Source organism: Bombina bombina, chromosome 4 (genome assembly GCF_027579735.1).
Source record: "Bombina bombina isolate aBomBom1 chromosome 4, aBomBom1.pri, whole genome shotgun sequence".
In the NCBI taxonomy this organism is placed as follows: domain Eukaryota; kingdom Metazoa; phylum Chordata; class Amphibia; order Anura; family Bombinatoridae; genus Bombina; species Bombina bombina.
Genome location: NC_069502.1, coordinates 692,844,313 through 692,868,772, shown reverse-complemented (window position 1 = coordinate 692,868,772; position 24,460 = coordinate 692,844,313). Strand labels below are relative to the sequence as shown.

General features: G+C 40.5%; 1 protein-coding gene across 1 annotated transcript in view; it reads right to left on the bottom strand.

The window, feature by feature from the left end:
* Positions 1-4,589: 4,589 nt before the first annotated feature.
* The window catches only part of CCN6 (cellular communication network factor 6), an 81,606-nt gene continuing 61,735 nt past the window's right edge, over positions 4,590-24,460 (bottom strand). The window contains exons 4-5 of the mRNA XM_053709149.1: positions 5,276-5,469; positions 4,590-5,095 (exon numbers count right to left, since the gene is read on the bottom strand). Coding sequence (XP_053565124.1) covers positions 4,814-5,095; positions 5,276-5,469 — 476 coding nt within the window. The 3' untranslated portion in view covers positions 4,590-4,813. The remainder of the gene's footprint in view (positions 5,096-5,275; positions 5,470-24,460) is intronic.

Here is a 24,460-nt window from a genome sequence, read left to right as displayed (position 1 = left end):
GACGTGTGAGATCATCGCCGCTTGATGATATAATTTAACATTGGGTAGCCCCAGCCCACCCCTGTCTACAGGAACCTGAAGCGTGGCCACGGCCACCCTCTGCCGTTTATTGTCCCAAACATAGGCATTGAATGCGGTTTGGAAGCCACGTAAAATCTTTTCCGGGACTGAGATGGGGACACACCGCATAAGGTAGGTTAATTTAGGGAGGATCATCATCTTCAGAGCAGCAATTCTGCCCATCCAGGAGATTTCCTCATATTTTTTAGATTTCAGTCTCACCTCAGTTTCCTGCAGGAGAATAGAGTAGTTCGCCTGCAACACCTTATTTTTGTCGTGTGACAGGAAGACCACCTGAACGAATAGAGTCGCTTAAGGCGTCTCTGTTCTGATTGCTCAATGTGAATCATGTAGGCCTCTGTTTTGGTCACATTGACCTTATAGTTCGAAATGTTACTAAAAGCGTCAATAATCTCAAAAAGGTAGGGAAGTGACTCCACTGTGTTGGTGAGGAAGAGAGTGAGATCATCGGCAAAAAGTGCCAATTTCTGGAGTGTGTCATGTATCTGAAGGCCTTGGACCTCAGGGCTTCCTCTAATGGCCTCCGCGAGAGGCTCCATAACCAACGCGAAGAGGAGCGGAGACAGGGGGCACCCCTGTCTGGTTCCATTTCTGATCTCAATTTTAGGAGGACAGAAACCCATACCTTTAATCACAGCCGTCGGGGAAGCGTATAGGGCGGCAATAGCTGTACAAAACGTCTCAGGGATCCCAAAGCGTTCTAAAGTGCAAAACATATAATCCCACCCCACCCTGTCAAATGCTTTTTCCACGTCCATAGACAGGGTGAGGAGAGAGAGCCCCATATCCGCTGTTTCCATAAATATGTTCAGTAGTCTACGAGTGTTATCTGTACCTTGCCTTCCTTGCACAAATCCCACTTGGTCCAAATGGACCAGCGAGGGCAGGTGCTTTCCAAGCCTAGTCGCGAGGACCTTGGCATAGACTTTCACGTCCACGTTAATAAGGGAGATGGGCCGATAGCTCTCACAGAGCGTCAGGTCCCTCCCCTCCTTGGGTATAGTCAAGATAGTGGCTTCCAAGAATTCGGGGAGAAAAGCTCCCTCTTTCCAAACCTCACCGAAAAGACGGAGCAGGATAGGTGACAATAGATGGGCAAAGGTACGATAAAAGAGGCTCGTGAATCCATCCGGACCTGGAGCCTTGTGTGGCTTCAAGGTCGATATGGCTGTTTTGATTTCTTCCAAAGTGAATGGGGCAGTTAAATCCTCCGCTGAGTCAGCTCCTAGAGAAGGGAGGTCCAACTGTGCCAAAAACTGCTGGGCAGGTGTTCTGCGGGCTTCGACTCCGGAGGAGGAGTCGTTTAGATTATATAAGGCAGTATAGTAGTCGGCAAACGCCTTCCCTATACTCTTTGGTGAGCGGACTACGCCTGTCGTCGTAGAGATCGCAGGGATTCTGGCCTGAACCGCTCGATCTCTGAGTTTACGAGCCAGCAACCTATCAGCCTTGTTCCCCTTGTAGTAATAGACCTGTCGGAGTCGAAGCAGGTTTGCCTGAACTCGTAGTTGCTCTCTCTTGGTAATTTCATCCCTGATGGCACCGACTCGGTCGCCCAAAGTGGGAGTGGGGGTATTCTTGTTAGTCAATTCAGACTGTCTCAGTTCCGCATACAGCTTAGCGAGGGAAACTTTATTTTTAGCTTTTAGCAGTGCACTTTTTTTAATAAAATGACCCCTGAGATAGGCTTTAAGTGTAGCCCACAGGATTCCCTGGCTCGTGTCACCCGTATCATTGTGTCTCAGAAAATCTGAGATTGTCTCCACTGGCTGGGGGATTTCCCCCTCTGTCAAGAAATGATCAGATAGCTTCCAGGAGGGCCTACAATCAGGAGGGTGCAGGATGGTGCACCCAACGCTGACAAGGTCGTGATCCGACCAGGGGCATGGTCTTATTCGTGGGGCACAGGATTGATCTAAAGTCCAGGAGTCACACAGGAGGTAGTCAATCCTGGAGTAGGAGTTATGGGGTTTGGAGTAATGGGTGTAGTCTCTTTCAGACGGTGCAAGACAGCGCCAGATGTCATAGAGGCCATGTTGGTACATAAGTTTACGTAGCGCATTGGACTGGGTATTAAGGTTTCGGTCAGAGGGGCAAGCTTTTGGAGTTTTTTTTTATCTAAAGTAGGGTCCCAAACCAGATTGAGGTCTCCCCCTATCAATAGGTGTCCCCTCTTAACTTCCCCTATCCTCACCAGGAACTGTCTCAGGAATGGGATCTGTTTGGTGTTTGGGGTGTAGATGGAGGCTAGGGTGTAAAGGATTCCATTCAATGTGCAAATTAGGATCAAATATCTACCCTCTGGGTCACGATCTACATATTCTATAGTACAGGAGATGTCTCTGTGGATCAGGATTGCTACCCCTCTCTTTTTCTCTGAGAAGGAAGCTGTTTCGCATACAGGGTAGTGCATTGGGTTGCGGAATGGCTTGGATTTGGTGTCCCAATGGGTCTCCTGGAGGAACACAATATGTAATTTGTGGGAGTTGAGGCAATTGGAGAGGAGGCTATGTTTAGTGGGAGAGTTTAAGCCCTGGGCATTGAGGGTAGCTACAGTTAGGGGCGCCATAAGTTGTGAAGGTTCAATATCACTAGTAGGACAAAACAAAGTAGGTGTGAGGGGCTTGCCTAGGGGGCCGAGAAGGGGGGTGTGAAGCAAAGAAGGTAGGGGTAAATCTGTCTGCTCTCAAGTAACTATGTAGGGTGATTGAAAACTGTCAGGATACTTATCGATGTGTAAGATACACTATCGCTATGAGTGCTCCTACAGAAAAATGTAAGAGGTCACAACTGTCAAGGAGGGGGGGAGGCCAGCATGTGGAGCCTGGCCCCAGTCAGTCATTCTGTGTCATGTGTCAAGTGTCCACTAAGAAGAGGGTTCTCCAGTCGGTGTCCTGCGTATCATTACACATATGATGTGCGGTAGACCAAGCTTGATAAATACACAGCTTAACACAGACAAATATCAACACGTTTCAGCAAGGTTGAATACATCAAGGGGAATTAAGCGATGCAATAAACTATTAGGTATCAAGTGGAACCGGGATATTTTTTTACTATGCTGACAGTGACTGACTTCACCCTTATGTGCCATGTCAAAGTGACGCTATAGTCAACCTTTTTCTTTGTTTCAAATATTAGATAAAAATGCATACCTTGAAGGACACCAGTTTTTGTCTTTGTAACAACATTTTACATTTCCCTGTTTTTCAATTCAAATAAAAATTCTTCTATCATACTATACAGGTTTACATATGGGCTTCTGAGCAAATTAACCTTACATTAATCCTTTGTTGACTTGTTACCGGTTACTCATTGAGTCATGTGTGTTTCATAGGAAACAAATGTATTAGTTGTTTTGGAGGCAAACTTGGGAGTTTGTTTTCCACTAAACATTAGGATGTTTCTTGCAGCAGTGAATTCTTTTTTTAAGTCATTATGAACTTTATAAAATTTTAGTATTGGCAAAGAGTTACAGTTAAATGTTATTTCATATTTCCAAAACATACAAAGGAAGAGTTGTGGCTATGGTATTAATATATTTCATATCTGTTGGACATGTCTTAGACCAAGACCATTTTGGTAAGTCCAATATTTCTTGGTGTCTTAATGTCATCTCTGTCCATAAGAAACATGCCTATTCAGTTGGTTAACCTGCCTGATTTAAATATGTCATAGATTTCGAACATCAGGTTTTCCTTAATTTTTTTGTAGGCCAACACAAAACCATAAAAATAAGCAGCCAACAAGAATGTCATGATATTTAGGAGCATGCATAGAAGTGTGATTTGGAATCTGTTAACATTTTAATAAAACCGCAATCTTGTTTGTTGAAATGTGAACTGAGCATGTATGAGATGGTCAAACCAAAAATGTGTAAAAAGCCAATATATTCCACACGACACAGGCGAACAAGAAACATTCAATAGGTAAAATTAAATATCCTGAATAAGTTAAATTATGTGACAACTGAGTTTCCATGTGGTTTTCTAATGACTTCATGCAGCATAATGTCTGATATTTTACACTGAGCATCCTCACCACTGAGAATTTACATTATGTGAGCACTTATACATCTCACAAGCAGTGTTCCCTATAAAGCCAATTATTTTGTGAACAACCCAGCAGTGAAACAGTTAATAAGGGAACCACACCTTCCAGTCTGCATTGTGTAGTTTTTGCTAAATGCTCTAATTAACTGTTTCACTGCTGGGACTCTCACAAAACTGGCCTTAGAAAGAACTCTGCTCGCTAGCCTTGAATAAATAAACTAGAATGAATATTTAAAAATATTCACATTATTCCTAAACAAATTATATAAAGATTATCAGTAAATAAATGACAAGATATGTGTGTAATCAAAAACAAATACTTTTACCTTGCTAATGTATAGCATTGTTGCAAAACTGCTGCCATATAATGCTTCAGATATGTGCACACTTCTGAGCTTACATCCTTGCTTTTCAACAAAGGATAACAAGAAAACAAAGAAAATTTGATAACAGAAGTGAATTGGAAAGTTGTTTAAAATTGTATGTTTTATCTGAATCATGAAAGAAAACAAATTGGGTTTTATGTCCCTTTAAGGAATTAGACAAGTCTGTTGGCTATACACGCATAATATCTCAAAATGGAAAAGGAGAAAATGATGCCCATATGCACAGGACAGGTAGTAATGAAACACATGATTGGTGACAAAAATATCTTATTCTTAGATGGCAGTCCATAATATTCACAACATTTTTATGTGAGAAAATAAATCTCCAGGATCAATGCACATTTTCTGACAAACGCAAGATGTGATCCACATCATTCTCCATGAGAAAGAGCCTTCGTTTGGACAATGGAATTGAACAGTTATCATTTTAGACTTGTTGGGGATGCAGCACCTTCGATCTTTGCATACTCCACAAAATTTGGGCTTGTAATTCCGTGTCGATGAACACTCAGATAAAACAAATTTCATTGGTTGCGGTGCCTGGAATGTAGGCTGACAGGTTTTCCCTTTGGGAATCTTAAATTAAAAAAAATAAATTCATAATTAAATAGTACCCTATTCTAATGCACATATAATGCAACATACAGGTTATTGAGGCAATAGAAAACCTAGAAATTTATAATAAAAGTACTAATAAGCTATAAAAAGCAAACGGCTAAAGCTAGTATGAAACTAATCTTAAAGTTACAGAATTACCTTCACATTGTCCAGTAAGGTGGAATTACATGGCCGTAGGTAACAAAGTCTTTTTTCCTTTCTCATTTCACAATTGCTGTTTTCATTGGTTACTCTAATAGAAATTCCCATACCGCAGGTTTTTGAACAAGGGCTCCACTTAGTTGCTTGAACAAGACATTTTCTTTTCCAAACAAGGGGTAAGATCTTGTAAACTGTAAGACAGGTGTGCATGTTTTGTAGTCTGAAACTTAGACATCTTGTAACCCTCTGATGCTGCACTTTATTATCCTTATTACAAAGTACAGCAAAAAATATAATTATGTACACTAATTCAGTGAATTTAATCCTACAACAAACAAATATAAATGGATTAAGTCACAACAATTTCTGACAATCTAAAACAAAACATTGTTAACAATCAATTTATGACACATTTTATTGCCTACAATAATTTCAATTAACTGTTTGAAATTTGTTTTCATCCTAAACTAATTACAAATTGAGTAAGAAATGGTACATGTTGCAGTGTAATTTTTTAAATTCACTTTTAATTGGTCATACTTGCCAGTAGACTTTGTCCACTCTAGTCTATTATCCTCCATCTTCTGCAACCTCTCCATTGGCTTTTATTACCCTCCAAGATCAAATTCAAAATTTTAGCCCTCACCTACAAAATCAATCACAACACTGCAGACCTACATTACAGACTTTGCTTCTATATATGAAAAAAGAAGTATATCCTGAATTCAATAAATAAATAATAAGCTTTTATACCGGTAAAGTTAAAAATCCATAACAGGAACAGAATGAGAAAATTCGGTCTTACGTATTTCGGCGGAAGCCATAATCATAGATCTCTATATAATCAACTCACTAACTCTTTGGAAATGCCCTTATTTATGCATGATAGTCCTTGTTATTACCACCACCTTTGCTTGACTACAGAACTTGCACTGGTCTGCACATGCTCTGTGGATCTTTTAATCTCCCAGTATTCACAAACTCCCACAAATCTGCCTATTTCAAAAGCTCCATAAATTCCCTGCGTTATGCAATACCAACTCTATGAATAACATAACTTGCTATCAATGACAAACCTTGTTTGTGCAATAAACTTACTCTCAATGTTACCACCTCCCCTTTGTACCTAACAGCTGCATCTTCATGTGTAAGCTCTTGAGGAAGCAGGGTCCTCTAATAATTCCACCCCAGTTTGTATATCCATATCTAACTTGTATCTATTGTATAGTACTGCGGAATATGATGGTACATTACAGATAAATAAATAATAACAAACGTCTTCTAAAATATATATTTTTTCTAAAGTGGAACAACTCTCTATGGTTTTACGTATCAGGACAATAACAATCATCTGGTCCTTAGCAGGTCTTAAAATTAGGTAAATTCAACCTCAGATGAACAACAACACATGACATATTACACTGTGTCATGATTTATTTAACAAAAATAAAGCCGAAATGATTCAATAGCTTGTAGAAGCACCTTTAGCATCAATAACTTGTAATTGTTTTCTGTATAACTTTATCAGTCTCTCACATAATTGTGAAGGAATTTTGTCCCACTCTTCTTTATAACGTTGCTTCAGTTCATTGACGTTTGCAGGCATTCGTTTATGCACAGCTCTCTTAAGGTTGTAGATTTGATGTTGAGCTTGGGCTCATTGTCCTGTTGCATGACCCAATTTCAACCAAGCTTTAGCTGTCGGACAGATGGCCTCACATTTGACTCTAGAATACTTTGATATACAGAGGTGTTCATGGGCGACTCAATGACTCCAAGGTGCCTAGGTCCTGTGGCTGCAAATCAATCCCAAATCATCATCCCTCCACCACGTGCTTGACAGTTGGTATGAGGTGTTTGTGCTGATATACTGTGTTTTGTTTTTGCCAAACATGGCTCTGTGCATTATGGCCAAACATCTCCACTTTAGTCTCATCTGTGCAAAGGACATTGTTCCAGAAGTCTTGTGGTTTGTTCAGTTGCAACTTTGCAAACCTAAGCTGTGCTGCCATGTTCTTTTTAAAGAAAAGAGGCTATCTCCTGGCAACCCTTCTATACAAACCATACTTGTTCATGCTTTTTCTAATTGTGCTGTCATGAACTTTAACATTTAACATGCCAACTGAGGCTTGTAGAGTCTGATATGTAATTCTTGGGGGGTGGGTTTTGCAATTTCTCTGAGCATTGAACGGTCTGATCTTGGGACATCCATTCTTGGGAAGATTGGCAGCTGTCTTTAATGTTTTCCACTGGTGAATAATCTTTCTTACTGTAGAATGGTGTACTTTCATTTTTTTGGTCTGATAACCCATTTTCATATTGATGGCCAGCAACAATTACTTCTCTAAGATCATTGCTGATGTATTTCCTCCTTCGCATTGTGTTTACACACACCTGAATGTTACAGACCAGCAAACTGCTAAAACTTTATAGAGGTGGTCACACTTCCTGATGATCAATTAATCAAGGGAATTTGATTAGCAGCCCATGGCTGCTACTTTGCCTCTTAACTCCTATGGAAGCAGTAAGCGGGGCTGGCTCAAGACATTATGCTGCCTGGGTCCGAGATCAAAATGACGCACCCCCGATGAAGCCCCGACTGCCCCCTGACCCCCCCCTACACCCCCCTACGCCGCACCCCGACCCCCCCCCCCCAACGCCACCCCCCCCATACACACACTTCTACCTATTTAACTCCATCCATAGCAATGCATTAAACTTAGGTCAATTTATACATACTACACTATATGTTTTAAAGCCACATAATTTAATCACTTTGTGTCTCATCTATTTAGAGCTGTAAACTCAGATAGAGCATTACAATTTTAGATATAAGAAATTTAGCCTGATCCAATTTAGTTTGTCTCTTTCTATTCTAGACTTACTATAATATCCCTGACTTTAAACCCATTTTTAATGTTTCAGTTTAATATGTATAGTTGTCTTCACTGTTAAACCACAGGATGTTTTGAACCCAATTGTAATAAGTCTGCATCTTTTACCCCATTTAAATACAACTCAACAATCTATATTTTAACCAATGTATTCTTTAATCCTAAAATGCCTCTTTTTAATCCACTTCTGAGATGTCTGTGCCTTGTTACCCCCAACCTCTAAGAAGTCTGTGCCTTGTTACCCCCAACCTATAAGAAGTCTGCCTTGTTACCCCCAGCTCTGAGAAGTCTGTGCTTGTTACCCACCCCCCACACCGCTGATAGGTCTGTGCCTTATTTCTCCATTGTGTATATGACCCAGCAGTCTGTCTGCTTTCACTCCATCAAGCTACCAGTGTTTTAGTTTTGTGTACGACCCCAGTCAGCTGTGATATGACCCCGATCTATTTGGGCCATATCTTCAGTTTGATCAACAGTTTTATTCAGTGTTCTGCTAACAGTCTATTTTCTACCCCTCTGCTCTTCACGCTCACTTTTTTGCTTCCCCGCCTGTCGCTTCCCGTACCCGCGTCCCTCTCCCTGGCCTGCCGTGTCCATACCTTCATACAACAGGAGGAGGTGCAGCGTGGCGGGCTGTGCCGGACATGTCAGGCAGTGCGCGGGACCCCTCTGCATACTCAACTCGCTCCTGCAAAGTGCCGCCATTGTATCCGTGTCCCTTGGGCTTAGGGCTGCGTCCTCACTCGGTGCAACCGCATACTCCCAGCTGCCCACTCCCTTCCCAACATGTCGCTGGATACACAGTGACACAGACAGTTTAACACTTATGCCGCCCGCTGAGCCTGACAGAGGGGAAATTACAGACAGTGTTTCACACTTATCCTGCTGAGAGGGGGCAGGAGCGGCAGTCGGCAGAGATTATAATAATAATAGTCACTGACTAAATTGCCGCCCCCTGTCAAGTGCCGCCTGGGTCCGTGGGACCATGTTGGTCCCATTGATAAGCCGGCCCTGGCAGTAAGGGTGTACTTAGTTTTTCACACATGGCTTCTCCATTCTGGCTTTATTTTTGTTAAATTAATCATGACACTGTGTAATATGTAATGTGTTGTTGTTCATCTGAGGTTGTATTTACTTTATTTTAAGACCTGCTAAGGACCAGATGATTGTTATTACAAACTGATACGTAAAACCATAAAATTCAAAGAAGGTCAATTTTCTTTTTTGCATGACTGTATAAATTACTTTAATATCCCTTTAAATATGAGCTATTTTATTAATATAAATCTTCAGTAATATTTTTCATTATCTTTCCCTTAAAACATTAAAGAGACATTAAACACTAAATACATTGTATAAGCACAGTATTGAGGGTATTCCCAACCTCCCTCTAGTTATGCCATGTTGAAATCTATTTGTCACTACATTCCATTGCGGATATGCTGGCTGAGCATCATGGGAAATGTAGTTCCAAAACTTCTAGAGGGGCAAGTTTGAGGGTGTCTGATCTAGAGAGTCAACTAGGTTCCAAAATGGCAGCACCTATGACTAGAAGGAGGTGCATAAAAAGAATTTAGAGTTTAGTGTCCCTTTAACTATGCATATGATAAGTGATTTAGAGACTAGATTTTTTGAACATTCTATTTTAATGAGAAACATTTAATGAAACGTTTCCTCACAATGCAGTAATGTATGCTATAGCTTAATTCCCGGTGTGTAGATGTCTCGCTTTAAGATTGTGAAATTATGGTGACATTCTCCATTCAGATTGGTGAGCAATCTGTTATAGTTAAATTAGAGCAGGTCTGATTTGGTACCTGGAAGGAAGATACTGCTTAAAAGATGCCAGAGCAGGAAGCAGGTTAAAAGCCCAGCAAACATCTGCAATAAATAAAGGCATGTATTAATGTTGGTTATATCACTTTATTTGAATGTATCGTGCAGAAATAAAGTGGAAGAAGCAGCAGTGCATGAAAAAGTACACAAATCCTAGAAAATCCTAGAGGTTTTTTCTTTTTTTCATGCTATAAGAGCAATAAGCAAAAGCTGGCATGTGATAAAGCACAAGAGAGGGCATTGCACCATCATAAACTAGATCGCATTCTCCATTAAAGTCTATAAATATTTTTCTTGTTACTGTCCGTTTGTAAATAACTACAGGTTACAAAAGATTATAACAGAAGGTGGCAGATATCAGGCAATATTTCCAATCAAAGCTTGTTTGCAGATCTGGTAAAAAAATAATTAGGTTATGGGTATTGCTAGATTAAAATAATACTGAATGCTTCTACCCATGGGTGCATTCAATCTCCCAAATCCCTATCCCTCAATTATAATTCTTACAGTACAGGAGTGACTTTACACCATTTGTTAAAACCAATCACATAAAGCATTGACTTTCTACCGTAGGCTGCCAACAACACGCACAGAGCTGTGTCTGCTATTAAGCAAACACAGCCTAAGATTTACCCCTCTTTGCTCTCATTAATGTGTCCAGAACAGTTATCTCTACCTTGCTAGTAATTTGCTCTTTGCTTACAATAATACACACAGAACACTAAGTTTACTCTTGTTGCAGTCGTTACTTCCCATTTTGGCTACCATTAATGTACGCAGAACAGTGATACCCTCTTGGCTGCCAATAACACACACAGAGTGTTGACTTTACCCTTATGGCTGTCATTAGCACACACAGGGATTTGATTTTACTCCCCCAACAGTGATATTTTTAACCATTTAAGCTTCTAGTAATAGAGCAGTGATATTCCCATTTCCTGATAGCAGCAAAGACACCAGCAATTATCTCATTTTCTGCCAGCAACACAGAGCAGTGGTTATTATTTTTATACATATAATCCTGATTTATAGAGTAGGCGGCATATTGGCCAATCCAGCAAAGTCTGCAATATGGGGGCAGTGCACCATAAATTGATTTTTATTTTCTATTTATCCAAATTACACTTACTCTTAATACACAAACAATAAGTTCTATCTTTATTATTATTATTTTTAAAGAAACTACGTAGTAAACTAGGAAATAAAAATAACATATATATATATATATATATATATATATAAATAAATTTATTGGTGATAATCTAGACAATGACAGCAGTAAAGCGATAGAGCATGACATTTTAAAGAACTTTCCAATTTTTCTTTATTATACCATTATCAAAATGTGCACAATTGTTTAATATATACACATTGAGGCACCAGTTCCTAATGAGCATGTGCAAGAGTTAACATTATATAATTATATACATATGCGTTTTTTGATTGGCTGAAGGCTGTCATGTTATACAGGGGGCAGGGAAAATTAAAATAACTTTGAAATTTATCCCCCAAAAAATCTACTCATTTGGAGTTCAGACTAAGGGGCCAATTTATGAAAGTGCGAGCGAACATGATACGATGTAGCGTATCATGTCGGCCGTACATCGATAAATGCCGACCGCATGCCCTGCCTGCATTTATAATTGCACAAGCAGTTTATGCAATGCTGTCCCCTGCAGATTTGCTAGCAGGGGGTGTCAATCAGCCCATTTGTATAGGATCGGGCGGATTGATGTCCGCAGCCATAGAGCAGGTGGACAAGTTATTGAGCTGCTTCATAACTGCTGTTTCTGGCGAGCTCGAAGGCTCACGCGGAAACAGGGGCATCAAGCTCCATTCGGAGATTGATAATTCAGCCCCTAAGGGCCTAATGATCACATTGTAATTATAATGTAGGGGTCTCTCCTTCACATACAGAACCCTGTGTAGCCAAAGTTGTGTTCTTTAAAGGGACATAATGCCCAAATGTTGAAGCCCTTGAAAGTGATGAAGAATAGCTGTAAAAAGCTGACTAGAAAATATCACCTAAACATCTCTATGTAAAAAATATTTTGACTCAAAATGTCTTCAGTAGCTACATCCCATTGTAAAGAGATTTTCAGCAGCCAATCAGAATGCTAGTCATGGGACTTGCAAGGGAGACTGCATCTGGCATGTGCAGGTACATTCATGTTATTTCCCTGTTCAGTTTAAGGAAGTTTACTATTACATTTTGAGAGATTTCAGTTCAATCGCATGAGATCACAGCAATGCAAAGCATGACCTCAGCACTGCTGATGCGGATTGGCTTTTGTTTTTTGTTTTTGTCATCCTGCAGCTTGACAGTAGCTAAAGGATAACTGTTCACTGTGCACTTACTATTGTGAGATACATTTTGAGGTAAAATGTCTTACTTTCTCTTCTTAAGTGTATCCAGTCCACGGATCATCCATTACTTGTGGGATATTCTCCTTCCCAACAGGAAGTTGCAAGAGGATCACCCACAGCAGAGCTGCTATATAGCTCCTCCCCTCACTGCCATATCCAGTCATTCTCTTGCAACTCTCAACTAAGATGGAGGTCGTAAGAGGACTGTGGTGTTTTATACTTAGTTTATTTCTTCAATCAAAAGTTTGTTATTTTTAAATGGTACCGGAGTGTACTGTTTATCTCAGGCAGTATTTAGAAGAAGAATCTGCCTGCATTTTCTATGATCTTAGCAGAAGTAACTAAGATCCTTTGCTGTTCTCACATATTCTGAGGAGTGAGGTAACTTCAGAGGGGGAATAGCGTGCAGGTTTTCCTGTAATAAGGTATGTGCAGTTAAAATATTTTTCTAGGGATGGAATTTGCTAGAAAATGCTGCTGATACCGAAGTAATGTAAGTAAAGCCTTAAATGCAGTGATAGCGACTGGTATCATGCTTATTAATAGAGATACATACTCTTATAAAAGTGTATTTTAAAACGTTTGCTGGCATGTTTAATCGTTTTTTACATATGTTTGGTGATAAAACTTATTGGGGCTTAGTTTTTTCCACATGGCTGGCTTGAATTTTGCCTAGAAACAGTTCCCTGAGGCTTCCCACTGTTGTAATATGAGTGGGAGGGGCCTATTTTAGCGTTTTTTTGCACAGCAAAAATTACAGACACAGACATCCAGCTTCTTCCTGCATGATCCAGGACTTCTCTGAAGGGCTCAAAAGGCTTCAAAAGTCGTATTGAGGGAGGTAAAAAGCCACAGTAGAGCTGTGGCAGTTGTTGTGAATGTTTAAAAAACGTTTTTGTCATTTGTTATTCCGTTTTTGATATTAAGGGGTTAATCATCCATTTGCAAGTGGGTGCAATGCTCTGCTAACTTATTACATACACTGTAAAAATTTCGTTAGTGTAACTGCATTTTTTCACTGTTATTTCAAAATTTGGGAAAATTTGTGTTTCTTAAAGGCGCAGTAACGTTTTTTATTTTGCTTGTAAACTTGTTTTAAAGTGTTTTCCAAGCTTGCTAGTCTCATTGCTAGTCTGTTTAAACATGTCTGACACAGAGGAACCTACTTGTTTATTATGTTTGAAAGCCATGGTGGAGCCCCATAGGAGAATGTGTACTAAATGTATTGATTTCACCTTAAACAGTAAAGATCAGTCTTTATCTATAAAAGAATTATCACCAGAGGGTTCTGTCGAGGGGGAAGTTATGCCGACTAACTCTCCCCACGTGTCAGACCCTTCGCCTCCCGCTCAGGGGACGCACGCTAATATGGCGCCAATTACATCAGGGACGCCCATAGCGATTACCTTGCAGGACATGGCTGCAATCATAAATAATACCCTGTCAGAGGTATTATCTAGATTGCCTGAATTAAGAGGCAAGCGCGATAGCTCTGGGGTTAGGAGAGATACAGAGCGCGCAAATGCTGTTAGAGCCATGTCTGATACTGCGTCACAGTATGCAGAACATGAGGACGGAGAGCTTCAGTCTGTGGGTGACATCTCTGACTCGGGGAAACCTGATTCATAGATTTCTAATTTTAAATTTAAGCTTGAGAACCTCCGTGTATTGCTTGGGGAGGTATTAGCTGCTCTGAATGACTAACACAGTTGCAATTCCAGAGAAATTGTGTAGGCTGGATAGATACTATGCGGTGCCGGTGTGTACTGACGTTTTTCCTATACCTAAAAGGCTTACAGAAATTATTAGCAAGGAGTGGGATAGACCCGGTGTGCCCTTTTCCCCACCTCCTATATTTAGAAAAATGTTTCCAATAGACGCCACTACACAGGACTTATGGCAGACGGTCCCTAAGGTGGAGGGAGCAGTTTCTACTTTAGCAAAGTGTACCACTATCCCGGTTGAGGACAGTTGTGCTTTTTCAGATCCAATGGATAAAAAATTGGAGGGTTACTTTAAGAAAATGTTTATTCAACAAGGTTTTATTTTACAGCCCCTTGCATGCATTGCGCCTGTCACTGCTGCGGCGGCATTCTGGTTTGAGGCCCTGGAAGAGGCCATCCAGACAGCTCCATTGAATGAAATTATTGACAAGCTTAGAACGCTTAAGCTAGCTAACTCATTTGTTTCTGATGCCATTGTTCATTTGACTAAACTAACGGCTAAGAATTCCGGATTCACCATCCAGGCGCGTAGGGCGCTATGGCTTAAATCCTGGTCAGCTGACGTGACTTCAAAGTCTAAATTACTCAACATTCCTTTCAAGGGGCAGACCTTATTCGGGCCTGGCTTGAAGGAAATTATTGCTGACATTACTGGAGGCAAGGGTCATACCCTTCGTCAGGACAGGGCCAAATCAAAGGCCAAACAGTCTAATTTTCGTGCCTTTCGAAATTTCAAGGCAGGAGCAGCATCAACTTCCTCCGCTTCAAAACAAGAGGGAACTGTTGCTCATTCCAAACAGGCCTGGAAACCTAACCAGTCCTGGAACAAGGGCAAGCAGGCCAGAAAGCCTGCTGCTGCCCCCAAGACAGCATGAAGGAACGTCCCCCTATCCGGAAACGGATCTAGTGGGGGGCAGACTTTCTCTCTTCGCCCAGGCGTGGGCAAGAGATGTTCAGGATCCCTGGGCGTTGGAGATCATATCTCAGGGAAATCTTCTGGACTTCAAAGCTTCTCCTCCACAAGGGAGATTTCATCTTTCAAGGTTATCAGCAAACCAGATAAAGAAAGAGGCATTCCTAAACTGTGTGCAAGACCTCCTAGTAATGGGAGTGATCCATCCAGTTCCGCGGACGGAACAAGGACAGGGATTTTATTCAAATCTGTTTGTGGTTCCCAAGAAAGAGGGAACCTTCAGACCAATCTTGGATCTAAAGATCTTAAACAAATTCCTCAGAGTTCCATCATTCAAAATGGAAACTATTCGGACCATCCTACCCATGATCCAAGAGGGTCAGTACATGACCACAGTGGACTTAAAGGATGCCTACCTTCACATACCGATTCACAAAGATCATCATCGGTTCCTAAGGTTTGCCTTTCTAGACAGGCATTACCAATTTGTAGCTCTTCCCTTCGGGTTGGCCACTGCCCCGAGAATTTTTACAAAGGTTCTGGGCTCACTTCTGGCGGTTCTAAGACCGCGGAGGCATAGCGGTGGCTCCGTATCTAGACGACATCCTGATACAGGCGTCAAGCTTTCAAATTGCCAAGTCTCATACAGAGATAGTTCTGGCATTTCTGAGGTCGCATGGGTGGAAAGTGAACGTGGAAAAGAGTTCTCTATCACCACTCACAAGAGTCTCCTTCCTAGGGACTCTTATAGATTCTGTAGAGATGAAAATTTACCTGACGGAGTCCAGGCTATCAAAACTTCTAAATGCTTGCCGTGTCCTTCATTCCATTCCACGCCCGTCAGTGGCTCAGTGCATGGAAGTAATTGGCTTAATGGTAGCGGCAATGGACATAGTGCCATTTGCGCGCCTGCATCTCAGACCGCTGCAATTATGCATGCTAAGTCAGTGGAATGGGGATTACTCAGATTTGTCCCCTCTACTAAATCTGGATCAAGAGACCAGAGATTCTCTTCTCTGGTGGCTTTCTCGGGTCCATCTGTCCAAGGGTATGACCTTTCGCAGGCCAGATTGGACGATTGTAACAACAGATGCCAGCCTTCTAGGTTGGGGTGCAGTCTGGAACTCCCTGAAGGCTCAGGGATCGTGGACTCAGGAGGAGAAACTACTCCCAATAAATATTCTGGAGTTAAGAGCAATATTCAATGCTCTTCTAGCTTGGCCTCAGTTAGCAACACTGAGGTTCATCAGATTTCAGTCGGACAACATCACGACTGTGGCTTACATCAACCATCAAGGGGGAACCAGGAGTTCCCTAGCGATGTTAGAAGTCTCAAAGATAATTCGCTGGGCAGAGTCTCACTCTTGCCACCTGTCAGCGATCCACATCCCAGGCGTAGAGAACTGGGAGGCGGATTTTCTAAGTCGTCAGACTTTTCCTCCGGGGGAGTGGGAACTCCATCCGGAGGTGTTTGCTCAACTGGTCCATCGTTGGGGCATACCAGAACTGGATCTCATGGCGTCTCGCCAGAACGCCAAGCTTCCTTGTTACGGATCCAGGTCCAGGGACCCGGGAGCAACGCTGATAGATGCTCTAGCAGCTCCTTGGTTCTTCAACCTGGCCTATGTGTTTCCACCGTTTCCTCTGCTCCCTCGACTGATTGCCAAAATTAAACAGGAGAGAGCATCGGTGATTCTGATAGCGCCTGCGTGGCCACGCAGGACCTGGTATGCAGACCTAGTGGACATGTCATCTCTTCCACCATGGACTCTGCCTCTGAGGCAGGACCTTCTAATACAAGGTCCTTTCAATCATCCAAATCTAATTTCTCTGAGACTGACTGCATGGAGATTGAACGCTTGATTCTATCAAGGCGTGGCTTCTCCGAGTCAGTCATTGATACCTTAATACAGGCTTGAAAGCCTGTTACCAGGAAAATCTACCATAAGATATGGCGTAAATATCTTTATTTGTGTGAATCCAAGAGTTACTCATGGAGTAAGGTTAGGATTCCTAGGATATTGTCCTTTCTCCAAGAGGGTTTGGACAAAGGCTTATCAGCTAGTTCTTTAAAAGGACAGATCTCTGCTCTGTCTATTCTTTTGCACAAGCGTCTGGCAGAAGTTCCAGACGTCCAGGCATTTTGTCAGGCTTTGGTTAGGATTAAGCCTGTGTTTAAAACTGTTGCTCCCCCGTGGAGCTTAAACTTGGTTCTTAAAGTTCTTCAGGGAGTTCCGTTTGAACCCCTTCATTCCATTGATATTAAACTTTTATCTTGGAAAGTTCTTTTTTTGATGGCTATTTCCTCGGCTCGAAGAGTCTCTGAGTTATCTGCCTTACATTGTGATTCTCCTTATCTGATTTTTCATTCAGACAAGGTAGTTCTGTGTACCAAACCTGGGTTTTTGCCTAAGGTGGTTTCTAACAGGAATATCAATCAAGAGATTGTTATTCCATCATTGTGTCCTAATCCTTCTTCAAAGAAGGAACGTCTTTTGCATAATCTGGACGTAGTCCGTGCCTTGAAGTTTTACTTACAGGCTACTAAAGATTTTCGTCAAACATCTGCCCTGTTTGTCGTTTACTCTGGACAGAGGATAGGTCAAAAAGCTTCGGCAACCTCTCTCTCCTTTTGGCTTCGGAGCATAATACGCTTAGCCTATGAGACTGCTGGACAGCAGCCCCCTGAAAGGATTACAGCTCATTCTACTAGAGCTGTGGCTTCTACCTAGGCCTTTAAAAATGAGGCCTCTGTTGAACAGATTTGCAAGGCTGCGACTTGGTCTTCGCTTCACACCTTTTCAAAATTTTACAAATTTGACACTTTTGCTTCTTCGGAGGCTGTTTTTGGGAGAAAGGTTCTACAGGCATTGGTTCCTTCCGTTTAAGTTCCTGCCTTGTCCCTCCCATCATCCGTGTACTTTAGCTTTGGTATTGGTATCCCACAAGTAATGGATGATCCGTGGACTAGATACACTTAACAAGAGAAAACATAATTTATGCTTACCTGATAAATTTATTTCTCTTGTAGTGTATCCAGTCCACGGCCCGCCCTGTCCTTTTAAGGCAGGTCTAAATTTTAATTAAACTACAGTCACCACTGCACCCTATGGTTTCTCCTTTCTCGTCTTGTTTCGGTCGAATGACTGGATATGGCAGTGAGGGGAGGAGCTATATAGCAGCTCTGCTGTGGGTGATCCTCTTGCAACTTCCTGTTGGGAAGGAGAATATCCCACAAGTAATGGATGATCCGTGGACTGTATACACTACAAGAGAAATAAATTTATCAGGTAAGCATAAATTATGTTTTTTTACATAGACATGGTCAGGTGATATTTTCTTTATCAGCTTTTTCAGGTGATTTAGCATAAGTATTATGTCCCATATAGCATTAAATACCTAACCACTTACACTTAAAGGGACAGTCAACTCCAACATTTTTATTGTTTAAAAAGATAGCTAGGCAAGCTTTATGGCTTAAGTGCTGGTCTGCTGATATGGTTTCTAAATGTAGGCTTCTATCTATTCCCTTCGAGGATAAAACAATATTTAGTTCAGGCTGCATGCTATTATTGTCACAGTTGCTAGGGGTAAATGTGCTTTTCTGACCCAGGATGAAAAATGTAATGGTAAGCTTAGATCCGCAGGACATTTTCGTTTTTGCAATCTAAGAAACAAAAAGCATCTTCCTCTGCCTCAGGTTTCCTCAAAACTTCCTGTAAGCCTACCCCCTCTTAGTTTAAAAGGAACCAGGCCAATAAGTTTACCCCAACCTCCAAGTCTGCATGAAGGTAAGCCCCTCTTTTCCAGTCCAGACTCTGGTAGGGAACAGTTTAAATCTTTTTTTCAAAGGTTTGGGAGAAGTCTATTCAAGATCCTTGGGTGTTAGGAAACATTTCTCAGAAGTATTGAATAAGCTTTGGATCAAAACCTTCTCATTGTAGATTCTTCTGGTCTAGAGTTCCTTAAAATCCATTAAAGGTCAAGCCTTCCGGGGTTGTGGAAAGATGTGGAAACAATAGGGGCTATTGTTCCAGTTCCAGCTTCAGAGATAAACCAGGGGTTTTATTCTAATCTCTTTATAGTACCAAAGAAGGAGGGTACTTTTCATCCTATCTTGGATCTCAAAACAATGAGCAAATTCTAGAAAGTTCCAATTTTCAAGATGGAGAAAATTCACACTTTACTTCCTTTAGTGCAGGAGGTCAGTTTATGTCTACCATTGAGTTAAATTATGCTTATTAACATATTCACATTCAAAGGGATTTGTGTCAGATTCCTGAAATTTGCTTTCCTAGACAAAAATTATGATTTTGTGAAATTCCAGCACCCAGAGAATCTAACAAGGTTCTATGTGAATTATTGACTGTGGTTCTAATCCAAGGGATCTCTGTAGTTCCTTACTTGCATTATCTTTTGGTACAGGCACCCGCTTCATCTGGCTTTGTCTGACCCTCAAGTGGTTCTTCAACTGCTTCACAGTCACAGTTGGAAAATCAATCTTCCAAAGAGCCCCTTAAGCACTTCGATTCACATGATGAGCTATGCTTGTCATGCATTTTGCCGCCCGTGGTCACATGACAAGCCCTTTTCATCATGCTGGGGATTGCAGTTGAAATTATGTTTTCGGAGATCCCTCGCACTAGTTGGTGGCACTCCCAGGCTTAAAGGGACAGTAAAGTCAAAACTAAACTTTCATGATTCAGATAGTGTATGCAATTTTAAACAACTTTCCAATTTACTTTTATCATCAAATTTGCTTTGTTCCCTTGGTGGTATTTTTGAAAAGCTAAATCTAGCTAGGCTCAAACTGATTTTTAAACAGTTGAAAACCGCCTCCTAGCTCAGAGCATTTTGAAAGTTTTTCACAGTTAGACTATGCTAGTTCATATGTATCATATAGATAACATTGTGCTCACTGCCGTGAAGTTATTTAGGAGTCTTCACCGATTGACTACACTGCATGTCTGTCGAAGGCACTTAGATAAGGAGGCTCACTGCAAAGGTTTAGATACAAGGTAATCACAGAGGTAAAAAGTATATTAATATTACTGTGTTGGTTATGCAAAAATGGGGAATGGGTAATAAAGGGATTATCTATCTTTTTAAATAAGAAAAAATTTGGTGTAGACTGTCCCTTTAATGGAAGTGCCGGTGGCATCACCATGCATACATGTGGTGACATTATAAAGGGGGCAGAACCAGGAAGCTTAGTGTAGCTGCAAGGGAGCTGGGTGGGGGAAAGTTTTTCAAACCCCTCAATCTTAGCTCCCTTAGCAGCTTGACAGTAGCTAAAGGATAACTGTTCACTGTGCACTTACTTTTGTGAGAGACATTTTGAGGTAAAATGTCTTACTTTTTTACATAGACATGTTCAGGTGATATTTTCTTGTCAGCTTTTTCAGGTGATTTAGCATAAGTATTATGTCCCATACAGCTTTAAATATCTAACCACTTACTTAAAGGGATATTCAACTCCAACATTGTTATTGTTTAAAAATATAGCTAATCCCTTTATTACCCATTCCCCAGTTTTGCACAGCCAACATGGTTTTATTAATGTACTTTTAACCTCTGTGATTACCTTGTATCTAAGCCTCTTTTGACAGCCCCCTGATGGCTATTTATTTATTATCTCTTGACTTGCATTTTAGCCAATTAGTGCAGTGTCAGCCACAACATCACGGGAGAGCGCACAATGTTATCTATATGGCCCAAATGGATTAGCAGTCTCTTGTTGTGAAAAGCTAATAAAAAGCACGTGATAAGAGGCTGTCTGTAGTGGCTTAGAAACAGGGAGAAATTTAGAGGTTTAAATGTTATAAAGTAAATTAATATAACAATGTTGGTTGTGCAAAGCTGGGGAATTGGTAGTAAAGGCATTATTTATCTTTTTAACAATAACAATTTTGGTGTTGACTGTCCCATTAATCCTCAGTTGTTTTTTTTCCTCCAAGATGGAGTGAGGTGAATTCTGAAGTGCAGATCTACTCATCATTAGCAGGGGTTCTCTAACCGATATGTAACCCATTTCCTCCTCAGTGCCTATGAGGGACAGAGGGGTAGACCAGGAGTTTGCAGCCAGGCAGTGAAAAATCTTTTCCCAATATTAAAATCTCACAGGCCTTCCAGGTAATTTAGCTGCCATTCCCCTGGTCTACTAATGTACTGCTCCATGTGTGAGTCACATACCAATACCCTGGGTTGTAGACTGCCTCAGATGGAGCTGTCTACAGTAAACAATTGTCTGCAGCTGAAGTAAGCACAGTGGACAAATGTGCTTTGATTACCATAGTCTGGGGACATAAATATATATACATATATATATAGTGTATAGAAAGAGAAAAATCAATATAAAAGTAGAGGTGCTCAGCTTTACAATGTATATTATAAGTATATGTATATCAAATGTTAGTCTTTGTTGGTGAATTTCATCACAGTTGTTGAATCAATTGAGAAATTACTGCTTACCAGCTGTTACCTCAATCATATGAGGTAAGGTGAGTGCCCAGGTTTAAAGGTGATTCACTGTAGAGGAACTTCTATGTCCTGTTGATGTCCCTGGAAACCTGTTGTTCAGAATTGGTCCCTCCGTTAGAATTCTTTATAGGAATAAAGATCCTGGACTCTCTTTAGGTAGAAGAATGTAGACTGTAATCCGTCTTTTATATCTTTCTTCAATGGTGGTAGGAATACTTGATTCTTATTTGTACTATCCTTTAGAGAGAGGTGCCTTTTGGTGGTGAGAATCCCCGTTCTATCAGCATGCAGTCAGGATGTTGTTCATAGAAAGAAAACAGAAGCACATAGCATAATATTGTTTTGACACAATGAAAATATTTATTCAATAATAATATGCGCTTACATTAAAAACCCTCAATCAATATGAGGTAAGTTACAGACACAAAGGACATAATTTATCTAGACACTACAAAAAAGTACACAATATGGACCCTAAAACAATTAAAGGTACAATTCTAGAACAGGTCTCAGCCCCTAAGAGAGGGGGTGATAGATTTCAACTATTGAGACAACGAGAGACCTACTGGATCCATTATATGGGTACAATGAGTCCAGAGGGTCTGAATGCAGACATTGACTTGGCAGCCTTTTTATAATCTGGCACACCTGAAAAACAATAGATACTTTTCATGTATACAAATAAATGTTTTTATATAAAACCTAAACCTACATATTTAAGAACAACTAGTACCCAGAAGTCCCAATGTGTACTTTTCTTTCTTTTTTCCTTAAATGATTAAACTGACATATGTTTATCAGTATTAATGTATACTCTCCTACAGCTATATTTTCTCTTAGTTCAAATGAAAAGGAATCTGAAAGTCTATATTTTAACAATTTGAGAGATATAAGTTAAATAATGGATCACTCACATAATATCAATTAATATACTTTTATAATGAAAAACAAATTGGGAATGGGATAAGCAAAATTAAGTTTCATGTTTCAAAACTACCATGGCACCCTTTTATTATTGCGAATTTCAAGTAAGAATTAAGGTTCTTGCACATCCTTTATAAACAATCACATAAGGGTCACAAAGTAGTTACTAGCAAGATAGTGAAATTCTCACATGAGAACTAGTGATGAAGTACATAAACACGAAAATAGCAATAAGTAGCTGACACACGCTTTAGTTTCCAACAGCGCGGTTACCATAACAACCTAACAAGACAGAGAAGGCCAGACGTCACCGACGTCCCTTATGTCATGACATCACCACGTTCAGCATAGACACGACGGTTACGCTATGCATACACACGCAGGCCCCTAAAAAACTACGCCCACTTCACGGACCTTAAATAAGGAGCACCATTCACCTGTCCACTCACTTTTACCTCTGAAGAAGAAGTCACGATAGACTTCGAAACGCGTAAGGTTTCTTACAGTGGGCGGACAGGGCCTAACTACCTTTTATAACATTTTATGTCTAATTTTTAACGTGTTACTTTTTTATTCGGATATATGATATTTTATCGCGCCTGTGTTTTATAATGTGCTTGGGAATCTAATGCGCTCAGGATCTAAGATTGACATTGCGCTTATCCCACTGGCACATTTATATAATTTACTGTTACAACCATCACCACAGCTATTCAAACGGGCACACATCCCTCACTCCTCTGTATTAACACAGCGGTTTGACAAATAGCCCTAACTTAAGTCCTACACATTTGGGACTTCAAAGCGGTCATATTATAACAGTAATTTCCACGCTGTCTGTATAAGAGTTTGGAGAGAATAACAGTGCAAAGTATACGCTTCCTAGAAACAAGCTTCAGACACTTAATTCTCTTGTACCTCAGACCATAGGTCGCATTAACATTTAAAACAGCAGCTTAAATTACATCAGTGCAATCTGGGAACATTGTGGGCCTACCTTTTAGCCCTACCACCGTTATATACACTGTCCATATAACAGTCTGTGACGGCACACAGTACATCTGACTAAGTTTGGACTAGTATATAACCATCAAGCACCAGGATCCTTATACCACTGCCATTTCTACTACAACTAAGGACACGGCCCTTCATGCTGTATATGTGTCTGTAACTTACCTCATATTGATTGAGGGTTTTTAATGTAAGCGCATATTATTATTGAATAAATATTTTCATTGTGTCAAAACAATATTATGCTATGTGCTTCTGTTTTCTTTCTATGAACAACATCCTGACTGCATGCTGAGGGAACGGGGATTCTCACCACCAAAAGGCACCTCTCTCTAAAGGATAGTACAAATAAGAATCAAGTATTCCTACCACCATTGAAGAAAGATATAAAAGACGGATTACAGTCTACATTCTTCTACCTATAGAGAGTCCAGGATCTTCATTCCTATAAAGAATTCTAACAGAGGGACCAATTCTGAACAACAGGTTTCCAGGGACATCAACAGGACATAGAAGTTCCTCTACAGTGAATCACCTTTAAACCTGGGCACTCACCTTACCTCATATGATTGAGGTAACAGCTGGTAAGCAGTAATTTCTCAATTGATTCAACAACTGTGATGAAATTCACCAACAAAGACTAACATTTGATATACATATACTTATAATATACATTGTAAAGCTGAGCGCCTCTACTTTTATATTGATTTTTCTCTTTCTATACACTTTTTACAGAGTCAGGGGTACTCTGTTTCAATATAGAGGCAGCACGCTAGACGCATACTAGGTTTTGTTCAAGCTCACAGTACCCAGAGACATTATATTTGGGACAATTTTCTATATATCTGAGAACCGTTTCCCTTGAAATTACATAAAAATCCACACATCCTAGATTTTAGCGCAGGTGACCTCTTTCTCTTTCACACACATATATATATATATATATTTCGGGGCTGGACTGACCTTACTTGGCGGGATCAGACTGATATACTTCAGGAAAGTTTTCTTCTGTGAAAAGCACACTGGTCTAAAA